Genomic DNA, 14,437 nt, shown 5'->3' with positions numbered 1-14,437 from the left:
GAAATTTGGTGAAGGGAGACAATAGATAGTTTAAGATATGAAATAATAATAACAAAATATAATTGATCAAGGATTCACGAGGGTGGAAGGGTAGAGGAGCGAGCGGGCAAAAGAGGAGCTGGTATCAAGGACTCAAGTAGGAAATGTTTTGGAAATGATGATGGCAACATACATACAAATATGCTTGATACAATTGATGTGTGGATTGCTATGGGATGTATAAGAACCCCCAGTAAAGTGATTTTTAAAAAGAGCATATGCAACTCATTCTCCAGCCTCCAGCCACACTGCTAGTTTTGCTATCCAGGCAGTTGTAGACTTAGCAGCCTCTAGTGCCGCAGCAGCTTCCAGCGTCACCAGGGGGACATGGGGACTTGGTGGTGTAAGACTCTTCAGCAAACTTGAATGGATCTGAGATGACAGCCTGTCAAGAAGCAAACCCAGTGAGAAATTAAAGGTGTGTGGTGTATCCAAACCATGATCAAAACCAGCAAAACCAGCCCTCCCATCCAGGCCATGCTGGCTCAGAGCCACCCAATAGGACGGAGTAGAATTGCCCCTGTTGAGTTTCTGAGACTGTGGCTCTGTAACTCTGAACAGGAGTACAACACTCTGTCTTTCCCCGAATGGTTTCATACTGCGGGCTTTGAGGTGACAGCCCAAAGCATAACCACGGCACCGCCAGAGCTGCCCCTAGGTTGATTTGATTTTGATGGCTTCATTTGGGAGGAAAAGAATGTTGCACCACTCCATGGGGTCCGGGGGGAAACAGCAACCAGTCTGCAAAAAGGTGCCCCTCTCTTCCTGAAGCTTCTAGTCAAATTATGGCTCCTTTCGAAGCAAAGTTCATTCACAGCTTCATCAAGGTAGTCCCTGGCTGGCCAGAAGACTGGATTTTGCTCACCCCTCCTATGAGATTCTCATTTGTATGAATGTGCCATTTAGCTCTCTGGAAATGCATACTAACTTACCGACACCTCTCTTCTCCCATCCTAATCCCCCCAAATATGTGCACAGGACAAGAAGTCCTAGGTACCAAAGCGAACATTGACGATGGCCGACATGCGCATGTTGAGATGGCTACTAGTCAAGGTGAGCCAGATCTCAGGACAGAGTAAGGATATTTTTCCAAAAACAAAATAGCAAAGACAATTTCTCTTCCTTTCACCCGACATCAACACCCTGACACCATGCCAATATCAATACCAAATCCAAAGAAAAAGCAGGAAATCAAAAGTATGAATAAGTTAAATAGTGGCAATGGATTCTTTTTTTTGTGAGAGTGAGTGAGAGTGAGTGAGTGACTGTGAGAGGGAGTGAAAGTGAGTGAGAGAGTGAGAGAGTGAGTGACTATGAGAGGGAGTGAGTGAGTGAGAGAGAAAGTGAGTGGGTGAGTGAGAGAGTGGGTGAGTGAGTGAGAGTGAGTGAGAGCGGCAATGGATTCTTTCAACATAAATTTACACTCTATTGTTGGCCACTGCCAATAGAGGAGTGTGTGGCAGTTACATAACTTCATGTCAACTTGATAAATGGAATGAAAGGGTGGGGTCTAGCCTGCCAACCAGGTTACAGCCTGTGGTCCCTCCTTCTGGGGGTGGCCTTCTCATGAAGCTTCTGGGACTTCCTCTCTGGAGGCGGAACACTCTTTGCTTCACATGGAGCCATGCTGATGGCAGCCAGAGCCCCGGAGAAGTGTCCACTGCCACTGGATCCACAGGACTTTGCACCCAGCAGCCTGTGATCTTCCTGCATTCGGCATCGTTGCATGTGCTGTGTGAGTCTGACGAGGAATTCATGGGCTAATATCCAACTGATGCACTTGACCTGGACTGGGCTGGGCTGTTTTATTGATTCACAATTACTTCTTGATATAAAGTTCTCTCTTACAACATATATATGTCTGTGGCTTTGTTTCTCTAGTCAACGTGGGCTAACACGAGTATATAAGACCCTAGATGCAGGAAACAGGGAAATAGAGTAGTCCCTTTGCTGAGGTAACTTCCTGGTGGCCCTGGTCATTCAGGCTCTCAGATTTTTACCTTTCTAAAATGAAAGGTTTGCTGGATCTGGGCTTCCCGATCAGGTGGGCTAGCATCTAGCGCATCTCCAAGCCACCCTGGGGCCCCCCTTCATTGCATTTCCTTGTCTCAGATCCACGGCTCCTTGCAGCACCTCAGCAAGAGGGCGTGAGATGGTGGTTTGCTTCTGGAAACCCTACGAAGCAATTCCACTCTGGCCTATAGGGCCAGTATGATTTAGAATCAACTTGATGGCAATAGTTTTAGTGCTGAAAGGCCTGGTGGGAAGGTGCAGTCCCCCCCTCATCTAGGTGCAGGCCTGGTGGGAAGGTGCCGTCCCCCCTCACCTAGGTGCAGGCCTGGTGGGAAGGTGCCGTCCCCCCTCATCTAGGTGCAGGCCTGGTGGGAAGGTGCCGTCCCCCCTCACCTAGGTGCAGGCCTGGTGGGAAGGTGCAGTCCCCCCTCATCTAGGTGCAGGCCTGGTGGGAAGGTGCCGTCCCCCCTCATCTAGGTGCAGGCCTGGTGGGAAGGTGCCGTCCCCCCTCACCTAGGTGCAGGCCTGGTGGGAAGGTGGAGTCCCCCCTCACCTAGGTGCAGGCCTGGTGGGAAGGTGCCGTCCCCCCTCATCTAGGTGCAGGCCTGGTGGGAAGGTGCCGTCCCCCCTCATCTAGGTGCAGGCCTGGTGGGAAGGTGCCGTCCCCCCTCACCTAGGTGCAGGCCTGGTGGGAAGGTGCCGTCCCCCCTCATCTAGGTGCAGGCCTGGTGGGAAGGTGCTGTCCCCCCTCATCTAGGTGCAGGCCTGGTGGGAAGGTGCCGTCCCCCCTCATCTAGGACCTGGGCGGAGCGCTCACATTATTCTCGGTCCTCTTCCTCCTACCAACCAATAGGAGACCGGGTAGCAACACCCCTCCCAAACGTACTCTCCCAGTCCTATGAGATCTAAAGGCTTAGAGAAATAAAAACAGGGCATGTGGATGAACGGTCCCGTCCAGTATTGATGTTCTTGATTCGATGAGGAGTACGTAAGTGAGAAGCCAGACTATGCAAAGAAGGCGGCGGCTTCGCGGCTGAGGAAGACTCATGAACAGTGCCGGCATGACCTTTCTTGCCCAGAGCAAAGAGAACCTGAAACACGGATGAGGACTGGAGAGGACCGCTCGGATTACACCTCCATATGATGAAATCAGAAACCCTCACCAGGACCCGATACACCGCACGGCGCTACACAGAGAAAGCGTGGGGTTGTCAGGAAATCCTTTGTCATTCGGTTCACAACCGATGCCCACGAATGAACGCAGCAGCAAGACCTGCCGCACCGCACGGGGCAAAGCTACTCCCACCAAAGGAAGGGGCACTTTAAACAGCGAAGCGATGCCACGGAGGGCAACGGTCTGCCTGACTCAAGCCATCCTGTAGTCAATCGCCGCAGAGGCATGAACACTGAATAAGGAAGGCCACCGACAAACGCGCTTAATAGCAAGATCCGTCTTTGCCGTCAGGATTGAAAGGAAGAACACAGAGCGCGCCCCAAAGCAGTCTTCACTGGGTCAACCCTCCATCAAAAGCAGCGCCTTGGCCCGGTCCCTGAGCCGCCGCCCACGCCTCAGCAGCCTCTCTGTCCCCTCTGTGCCCCCTGTCCGCTTCTGCAGGCCGTTTGCACAGAGGAAAGGGAGCGCGTTGCATGGCCGCAGTGCAGAACCTCCCCTATCCACTGCTCTGCTGATGGAAGTCAGGGTGGTGACCGGCTGCCTGCAGGGACAGAGGGTTTTATCCATACAAGAAGAGAATGTGATGGCAACTAATGTGCTTGACACAATGGATGGATGGATGGATTGTGATAAGCATTGTACGAGCCCCCGATAAAATGATTTAAAAAAAAAAGAATTCAAGCACACTGGCAGGAAGAGCCTTACCTCTGTTTAAGGCAGTGGTTCTCAACCTTCCTACTGCTGCGACCCCTTAATAAAGCTCCTCATGCAGTGGTGACCCCCAACCATAAAATTATTTTTGTTGTGGGGAGGGGAGAGCTGAGAGGGAGGGGGAGGGTAAAAAGGAAATTGAGCTGATTCCAGGAACCTAAGCAGAAGGCAAATTTTGAGAATGATGAGGGCAACGAATGTATAAGTGTGCTTTACACAATTGATGTATGTATGGATTATGATAAGAGTTGTATGAGCCCTAGTAAAAATTTTAAAAATGTATAATTTCTATCAAAAAAATTTTTGTTGCTACTTCATAACTATCATCTTGCTATTGGTATCAATCGTCATGTAAATATCTGGTATGCAGGATGTATTTTCATTGTTACAAATTGAACCTAATAAAAGAATAGTGCTTCATCACAAAAACAATATGTGATCAGTTATGTATGTATATAACTTCCTCCCTCGGGGACGGACAACAGAAAAGTGGGTGAAGGGAGATGTTGGACAGTGTAAGATATAACAAAATATAACTTATAAATTATTAAGGGTTCATGAGGGAGGGGGGAGAAAGGAGGGAAGGAGGAAAATGAGGAGCTGATGCCAAGGGCTTAAGTGGAGAGCAAATGTTTTGAGAATGATGAGGGCAACGAATATACAAATGTGCTTGACACAAGTGATGTATGTATGGATTGTGATAAGAGTTGTATGAGCCCCCAATATATAAAACCAAAACACAATATGTAATTCTATATCGTGAAATATTGATTTCTAATGACAAATAAATGAAATTTGTTTGAAGCATGGTGTCGCATGGGTCAGTCTTCACTCCGGGTACTGTCTGTGGGCGTAGCTGCACGTGGGCGGACCCGCCTGGAGATGAGAGAAGAGCGCTGTCTCGGTTCCCAAGACCATCGGAAATATGACCCTGTGAAGGGTCGTTCGCACTCCCAATGGGGTCGCGACCCACAGGTTGAGAACTGCTGGTTCAAGGGCTCGCAGATGATTATGACACAAAGAAACTAGTGAAGGTGTTTAAGAGGAGATTCGCCTGCAGTGGGACTGTGACTGAGCACCAGAGTGTGGGGCAGTGATTCAGCCACAGGGCGGCCAGCGCAGGAACTTCTGACAGCCCTTGTAGACATTGGCCTGGCTGAGGACCGCCAGCTGAAGTGGGTTTTAAGTGCTTGTGGCTCATGGAAGCTTAAGTGAGCATTTCCTGGCAACGGATAGTAAAATTCCCTCTGTCCCTTGTCACAAGTTTAAAACCTCGCAGCTTGTATGATGGAACCATTTGGGTCCACGTTTAACTTGGACTAGTGTACGTCCTTCAAGCAATAAACTGAAAAGAGCAAAAAAAAAAAAAAAGCATCTTGCTTTCTTGTGTGCGGCCTCTGATCTGGAAGACAGTCCGTGCACCTCCCTGCCCACCTGGGTTGTGCCGCGGGGTTTATCTTAACGGTCTTCCGTTAACAACAAAAGAAGAACGTCATCCCACATGAGCACAAGGTTATAGTTCTAGGACACACAGCTGGTGGATTTTCAAATCCTCCTGAGCTGTAAATTATCCCAGTTCAAAAACATGGACTTGCTCTCAAGAAGCTGGCACATCTGCAGGCTGAAAGGAGGCTTTGTGCCGGGATAAAGGAGTTTGCATACGTAGACTATGACCGTGCCCCGCTGAGGTCAAGGGCCCTCCGGGGCTACAGCTGCCAGCGTTAGCAGGAGGGAAACAAAGCCCCGTCTTCTCTGTAACACACTTGTTAAACGACACGCACGCACGCACGCACGCACACACACACACAATCTAGTAAAATACACAGAGAGCGGAACATTTGTCATTTTACTGGCAGTGTGGTGCCTGCAGCAGAGGTCCAAGGGCTTGCAGAGGGTGGGGGAACCAGGCCACGGAAGAATTAGATGGATGCAAATGTGCTTCAAAAGAAAGAGTATGTTGAGAAAATAAATAAAAAAGAAAGATGATGTTATCCGTGAACCCCCAAGAATGAAAAAACATCATTATTTCAGCAAAATGTTGAATGAGATGGAAAACTCAGAAGTCCCATATCCCGACCCAAAACAACAACTGAATCACCTTTTGGGGGGAAAAGGATAGTTACAAATTCGGAGTGGATTAAGGGAGCTGAGCAGAGGTAACCTTCCCCAACGACACACTTATCTCTTTGGAGAGGACTCCAGGAACAAGCTTTACTCTCAGACGCTGGTTATAAGGTAGCCAAAGAAGGAGGGAAAGGGAGGAGAGTCGAGTGATGTATCCACAATTGCTACAGAGACATAAACAACAGAAAAGAAAGATACATTAAAAGTGCAGTATTTCTGAGACCAAGAATGAGAAGACGAATCCTTCAAAGATTACTAGGACGCAAAACACTTAGCGCACAGTCCCACACAATTAAGACTTTTAATGAGCCCAAGTCCATAATTATGAGTGCCTCTATTTCTGGGGTATGTATTATGGCTCCAAGCCACCAGCTGCCGTGCCAGAGGAAGAGAAGCCTGTCTGTCCCCAGAAAGCTTGCCAGTCTTGGAAACCCTAAGGAAGTTCAACTCTGTGCCTTAGGGCTGTTTTGAGTTGGCATCAACTTGATGGCAGTGGGTCTGGATTTGGTAATTATGAGTCAGGCTAAGCATTTCATCTAAACAGCCAAGCATCTCCTTTGATCCTTCCAATAGAGCCCAAAAATACCTTCCCATCACAGATGAGGAAACTACAGTGTAGGGAGGTCAGGCCACTCACCTAAGATCACATATAAGTGACAAAGCCAAGATCTGAACCTACTCGTTCTGCCCCCGGGTCCTGAATAGTTAAGCCGCATGTTACACCGCCATCCTGTCACAGTAGCATCGGACTTCCCTGAGCTTCCCCTATTCAGTGTCATGAAGTTATCACTTTCTTAACTTTGGTGAATGTTGGCAAGAGTCGACATCCATCACTAAGTTTATTCTAAATAATACGATGTTAAGATGACTTCATCAATGAATGAATCATAGAATTATGACCACATGGCTCAGGAGAAATGGCAAAGACAGATGAGGAACCGTAAGAGATATCATTAGCTGCCATAAGTACCCTCAGGAGCAGTCGTGGGAGCACCCATCTCATGAGGAGCAGTTGTGGGAGCACCCATCTCATGAGGGCAGGGGGATGGGCAGGGAGGGCGAAGGGGAGAAAGGGGGAACCCATCCCAAGGTTGGATATATAACCCACCTCTCTAAAGGGGACGGATAACAGAAGTGTGCGTAAAGGGAGACAACAGACACTGTAAGTAGGAAATAATAATAATAACAATAATAATATATAATTGATCAAGGATTCACGAGAGTGGGAGGGAGAGGGAGGGAGAGGAAAAAAGAATAGAAAATATGTTGGAAATGATGGCAACATATGTACAAATATGTTTGATACAATTGATATATGGAATGTCATAAGAGCTGTAAGAGTTCCCAATAAAATTATTTTAGAAAGGAAGGCAGGAAGGAAGGAAGGCAGGAAGGAAGGAAGGCAGGAATTCCTCGGGCTACAGTTCTTCAATCGGGAGTGATCCTTCACAGCTGTGCCCACAGGCATGCCTAGCCCTCAGCTTCAGGGCTTGCTTAGACAGATGGTCACAAAGCTCTAAGCTCTGCTGATTAAGTGCCTACTCGGCAGTCAGGCTAGATGAAGATATTTTAAGAAACAATAGCTTCACACTTTGACATTTTAATTTAATTAACAGTTATATAGTTTTGTGTGTGTATATATATTTATATATATATATATAACAGCCTATACGCATAGCCAAAAAGGACATGAAAAGGCATTCAACATCATTTATCGTTAGTGAAATGCAAATCAAAATCACAGTGAGATATTATTTCACACCCACTAGAATGAATATGATGAAAATAAACACTGAGAACGTGGAGAAACTGGAACTCTCGTCAATGATGGCATTGTAAAATGCTATGACTACTGTAAGTTCAGTAGTCCTCAAAAATGTAAACATAGAATTATGATTTGAAAACAAAAACCCAGCCATCACCAAACTCAACTGCTATTGAGCCAATGCTGACTCACAGCGACTCTGTGGCACAGGGAGCTGTGCCCCGGGAGTTTCTGAGGATGTACTTTTTACAGGAGTACAAAGCCTGAGCCTTCCAAGGAGCCCCTGATGGTTTCCGAACGGCTGACCTTACAGATAGCAGCTTAATGCCTAACAATTCTACTCAAGAGAATGGAAAATAGTTGTTCAAATAAAAATCTGTACATGAATGATTATAGCAGTGTTATTCGTGATAGCCTCTGAAAGAATGAAGTACTGATGTATGCTACAACGTGGACAAGCCGTAAAATCAGGGTGAGTGATGTACACCAGACACAAAGGGCACCTGCGGCATGATTTCATTTATAAGAACTCTCCAGAACATGCAAATCCACAGAGGCAAAAAGACTGGTGGCTTCTAGAAGGCTGATGGAAGCAGGGTGGAGGAAGGAACCGCTTAGCCAGGTTTCTGGTGGGTGATGGGTGTCTTCTGGAATTAGGCAGTGGTGATGGAGGAGTGCTGGTGGCACAGCGGTTACCCTTTGGGCTGCTGGCTGAAAGGCAGCACTTGGAACCAAGCATCCCTCCAGAAGAGAGGGCAGGCCTTCTAGTCCCGTAAAGGATTTCAGTCTCAAAACCCCTGGGGCAGTTCTGCTGTGTCCCGCAGGCTCACTCTGAATCAGGATCAACTCCATGTCAGTGAGTTTGGTTTTAGAATGCTCAAACAACACTGCAGATGTACTAAAAGCCATTCATTTTTTGTCTTAGAGAAGTTAAGATGGTGAACTTTAGCTCAATAAAAAAGCACTAGAAGAAAATACAAATTTATAATGTTGACTTGGGGCAAGTTTTTCTAAGCATACTATCAAAGGCAGAATCAGAAAGGAAATGACTATATCAAAATTAAGTCATGTATCAAATAATAAATCAAAAGATAAACAACACCGAGAAGAAATTGTGGTTTTCCTCTCAGAGAAGCAGAGATTTTAAAAAGAAAAAATAATAATATATAAATGATCAAGGGTTCATGGGGGAGGGGAGAGTGGGGATGGAGGGGAAAAAATGAGGAGCTAATAGCAAGGGCTCAAGTAGAAAGCAAATGTTTTGAGAATGATGATGGCAGCAAATGTACAAATGTGCTAGACACAATGGATGGATGTATGGATTGTGATAAGAGTTGTAGGAGCCCCCAATAAAATAATTTTCTTTAAAAAAGAAAATACAAAAAACCCCCACCAAATAAATGTACATTAAATCTTGAAAGAAAAAAAAAAAACCCACCGATACCCTATATTGGCAAGAGTTTCAGGAAAGGTAAGCGGTACGATTTTTCTAGAACGATGTGATCAGATGTATTGAAAGGCTTTTAAAGATAGGTGTGCACAACCTCTGTCGTTGGAGTTCTACTCTGTAGTGGGGTCATTGTTGACAGTAACCAACAATCACTTCCATACTTTCTACAGTAACTCTTAACCTTCTCTGTTTGCTTGCTGGTTTGGTTTTAGACCCCGTTGAGATCCTGATGAAATAAGACCATCTCTTAAAAAAAGAAAAAGAGCATATACACATACACAATTTCTTATATAACTGTAAAGGCTCAGAAATGCCTTAGAGCCAAGGATATGACATAGTGGGGATCTCTGACTTATTGTCAGGATTGAAAAAGTGGAATTAATTCAGGGCATTTAAAAATATCCATTTCATAGGAAAATATGCTATCAATACTGAGTTAGAGGTGGCCAACTGCAAAAAAAATTAGTGACCCTTATCTTACTTTAGTAGACTATGGTTAAGGATAACTTAAAATGTGTTATTTTGACAATTTTTAAGTCAGTGACATTAACAACATTCTCAATATCAGGGTGAGGAACTACAGAAAACAGATATTTTAAATGGTTGTCTGAGATTATCGAATTGAAAGCCACCAGACCTTTGCTTTGAAAGTAGAACAACTTCCAGGTGATGGCGACCACTCTCCAGTTGGGCGGATCAGGAAACTGTGGGCAAATCGTGAATTCTTCAAAATAGCTGCTGTTTCTTCATCTACTTCAACAATGTCACCTTCCTAAAGAGTACAAGGCAGTTTAGTCTCAGGAGAATAAAAATGCCCACACATTTCACTAACGAGTGACATCTCCGAATAAAAGATCTGACTTTCTGGCAGGGCATATTATCATGGTCATGTTTCAAAATAAATTTTCAGGTTTCTTTCTTTTGGAATTGACTGGTATCGCATTTTTACTTTGGTGACAATTCTGGGGAAAAGGACACTCATTGTTCTAGTTTCTGCCCACGTGTCCCTGGGCAGCATAAGTATACAACTGCCAGCCAAAGGGTTAGTAGTTCGAAGTCAGAGGCAGCTCACAAGTCAGGCAATCTGTTTCTGAAAGGAAAGCCCCCGTGAGCAGTTCTATTTTGCACACATGGGGCCGCGGTGACTTGCACTCAGTTTGACACCAAGATGGGCACAGTGGCTGCAACAGTGGACTCAACCAATTGTGAGGCTGGTGCAGGACCAGCAGGATTTCATTCGGTTGAGCATGAGGTTGCTATGCGTCCAACCAACTTGATGGCACCTAACAACAACTTAGACCAAAAGACCAGATGAGGGAAACATTTCAAGCCTTCCACTTTAGGAAGAGGGAAACATTTCAAGCCTTCCACTTTAGGAAGAGATCATGATTGTATCTAATACTGTATTCTAATACTGAGATCCTACTAGCCCCGGCGGTTTAGTGGTTACACATTGGGCTGTTAAACCACCTGGTTAGCAGTTCGAAGCCACCAGCTGCTCCTAGGGAGAAAGATGAGGCTCTCTTTTTCCTTCAAGAGTTGCAGTCTCAGAAACCCACAGGCAGTTCTACCCTGCCTTATAGGGTCACCAGGAGCCAGAATCAACTCAACGGCGGTGAGTTTTTTTTTGTTTTTACTATTTACCAAGTGTTATACTATCTTGCTGCTAATCCTTAAGAGAAATTCTGCAAAGTAGGTATGATTGTCCTTACTTTTACAATGGAGCAAATTGTATCTCAAAGGGTTTTTAGTGACTTACCCAAATTTACCAGGTAATGAATAGCAGAGCCAGACCTAGGTTTCTCATCGATTGACAGTTCACCTTTGTTGAAATGAAAAAACTGCTCATACACTTGGGGTTTTCCCATAGTGCTGTCCTTCTGAGCTGTGTTCAACATCACAATAGTTTCTGTGGCATTTTTCCAGAGCAGGGAACAAAATTTCACAGCTTCACACTGTTCTCTTATATTGGCCATCACAGAAAATTATGTTGGAGCAAAATTGCTTTTACAAAATAATTCCCTGTGATCACTGGGTGCACTAACTCATAGCAATTCGCTTGATGCTTGCCTAGCTGGAAAAATAGGTACCATAAAAACTCCACCCAGCAGAGCTTTTTTCTGTTGTTTTGGGGGGTACCCCCTCGTATATATTCTGTAAAATAAACTAGCTCTTTTCATCTTGATTTGAACATGGGAGGTAAGCCCCTGTCTTATTTTTCCTTAATCGCATACGGCCGCTCCAAAGGATCCGTCTGATTGTGAGGTTGGATTCCACACTTGTTGCAGAAACTTCAATGATTTGAAGATGTCCATTTGGATTTTTAAAATTTGATATTAGCCCTGATCTCAAAATCATTTTTCTCCCATGACACTAAAAAGTGTCCTTCACAAAGACAATGCTCTCCATTGACTGAGGTCTTAAAAGTGGCCATATTTGGTCTCTCCCTGTATGGAGGAAAGAAGCATGGAGAAAATGGGAGGAGTGGAAATGGTCAGCCCTAAGACTAATGGACCACAAGAACATCGACCTCTACTCTCGTGAGACGGGAAGAATTAGATGGTGCCCAGTGAGTACCATCAACTGCCCTGAAAAGGATCACAGGGGAAGGTCTTACATAGAGTAGGAGCAAAATGTGGAACAAAATCCAAAACCATAAAAAAGTCTTACTGGTCAGATATGGCCCTTACTCACCTTTGGGGTCTGAAACAGAACTTAACTCTGTGGTTCAATTTTCAGGCAAAAACAAAAACAAAAACCCAACCCTCACTGCCATTGAGTCAATGCTGACTCACAATGACCCTTTAGGATGGTGACCAACTGCCCCTGTGAGGTGCCAAGACTGTAACTCTTTAAAGGAATAGAAAACCCCATCTTTCTTCCACAAAGCAGCTGGTGGCTTCAAGTTTTGAACCTGTAACCACACCACCACCAGGCTCCAGCCTAAGAACAGAGGTCGTGAACAAGAACACAAGGGAGACGCTCCTTAGAACCACCAACCATTAGAGATGCGAGAGGCAGCATTGACCCAAGGACACAGTTCAGCAGGGTTAAGAAAGAAGACAAGATTGTGAATGAGGGGGAGTGCAGATTAGTGACCCAAAGCTCATCTGTAGGCAACTGGATATCCCCTTACAGAAGGGTCGTGGGGAGGAGACGAACCAGTCAGAGTGCAGTGTAGCAATGATGAAACATACAATTTTCCTCTAGTTCTTTAATGTTTCCTACACCCCCAACTCCCCCCACTATCATGATCCCAATTCTACATTACAAATCCAGCTAGACCAGAGGATGTACACTGGTACGGATAGGAACTAGAAACACAGGGAATCCAGGACAGATGATCCCTTCAGGACCAGTGGTGAGAGTGGCCATACCTGGAGGGTGGAGGGGAGGTGGGGTAGAAAGGGGGAACTGATTACAAGGATCTACATATAACCTCCTCCCTGGGGGACAGACAACAGAAAAGTGGGTGAAGGGAGATGTCAGATAGTGTGAGACATGACAAAATAATAATTTATAAATTATCAAGAGTTCATGAGGAAGGCGGGGAGGGAGGGGGAAAATGAGGAGCTGATACTAAGGGCTCAAGTAGAAAGCAAATGTTTTCAGAATGATGATGGCAACAAATGTACAAATGTGCTTGACACACAATGGATGGATGTATGGATTGTGATAAGAGTTGTATGAACCTCTAATAAAATTATTTTTTTTAAAGGGAAAGAAGACAAGAATGGAAACACAGGGAGGAAGTGAGGCAAATGACATAACATTTTGGGGACTTCAATCAATGGCATGAAACAAAATGCATATATGGAAAACTGATCTGCTCTGTAAACCTTGGCCCAATTAACGGTACACACACACACACACACACACACACACACACACACACACACACGAAGATAAGCAAAGCAAGGGCAGAGGTAAGAGAAGGAGGCTTTCCAGAACTCCTGGAAATTCTAACTTACCTTAAATGTGAAATTTGCATCAAATATTAGCTCATTTTCATGTCCTGTGATTCCTCCATTATATATAACCTGGCATCTTTCAGCTGGCTCCTTCTTAGGGAGTTTGAAGAGGCGAAATGTTGCCGAAACAAAACGACAGTCACCTATAAACAAAATTGACTCCTGGTTAATCTCCAGCACTGTCCCCCACGCTCAGCAGATGAAGAACAAACAGATTATTCCTTTTATTTCCTGAGTGACTGAGGAGTTTTCTTAATAGCAAACTTTTGGGAGACTGTCATTTTACAGGCGACAAGACAGAGATTTCCAGAAGAGACACAGAGCCCCCCTCAGTGAAACCCACTCGGTAAAAGTTACTAGTCAACAAGTCTGACCCACTAAGGTTAGCTACAATGGTCCCTGATGTTGTTTCTTACCAACAACTCTTTCTAAATCCTTGTTTTGAATTGTAATCAGGTTGGCATGGACCAAGCGTGGAGCACAGAACCCAATTTTTTGAGCAAGGATGGCAAGGTCCTTCCAGAATAAAGCACCACCAAGACACTCACCTAAAACAAAAACAAACAATAACACAGTCTCATAAGCCAAGCGAGACAAGTAGGTATTAAGAGCATGACTCCCCCCAATAAAATGATTTTTTTTAAAAAGAAAGAAAAAAAAAGAGCATGACTCTTCTATATACTGTATCGCATATGACATTGGCAGCTGTTCACTCAGAACAGAACACCGCCCTGTCCTGCACCTCGCCATGATGGTCTGCCGGGGTGGGGGGAGGGGTGGAGCAGACTGTGGGGATCCATGTCTTTGGCGGACTTTTAGAAAGAAATATAATCATTCTGCCTATTTCGTTTTACTCTGGAAGCCTCCCTGAAACCTAGTCAGCCCCATGGTACATGCAACTTTCCAGTGAGTAATGAATGGTGGCTACAGGCGAGGTGCACTGGTGAGAAAGGACCCGCAGGTGTGCACTTATGTAAATATATTAATTCAGAAAAATAGAGGTACTGGTACTGGCTTAGGTACACACATTTATATGGCAATACTTTGAGTAAGTAGATGGACTTTGGGCCTCTGCTCAAGCCCTCCCTCAACGCAAGAACACTTTGTTCTAATAACCTGGCACTCTGTGATGCTCACCCTCCCGACACAATCGCTGAAGACAAAGAGGGTACATAAGCAAATGTGGTGAA

At 45.2% G+C, this 14,437-nt stretch overlaps 1 protein-coding gene across 1 annotated transcript in view; it reads right to left on the bottom strand.

Annotated features, from left to right (window-relative positions):
• Positions 1-319: 319 nt before the first annotated feature.
• Positions 320-14,437, bottom strand: part of AS3MT (arsenite methyltransferase) — a 28,294-nt gene continuing 14,176 nt past the window's right edge. The window contains exons 7-10 of the mRNA XM_075533458.1: positions 13,664-13,795; positions 13,248-13,390; positions 9,914-10,048; positions 320-424 (exon numbers count right to left, since the gene is read on the bottom strand). Coding sequence (XP_075389573.1) covers positions 320-424; positions 9,914-10,048; positions 13,248-13,390; positions 13,664-13,795 — 515 coding nt within the window. The remainder of the gene's footprint in view (positions 425-9,913; positions 10,049-13,247; positions 13,391-13,663; positions 13,796-14,437) is intronic.

The sequence above is a fragment of the Tenrec ecaudatus genome, chromosome 16 (assembly GCF_050624435.1).
Source record: "Tenrec ecaudatus isolate mTenEca1 chromosome 16, mTenEca1.hap1, whole genome shotgun sequence".
Lineage (NCBI taxonomy): Eukaryota > Metazoa > Chordata > Mammalia > Afrosoricida > Tenrecidae > Tenrec > Tenrec ecaudatus.
This window is presented reverse-complemented; position numbering and strand designations above follow the sequence as displayed.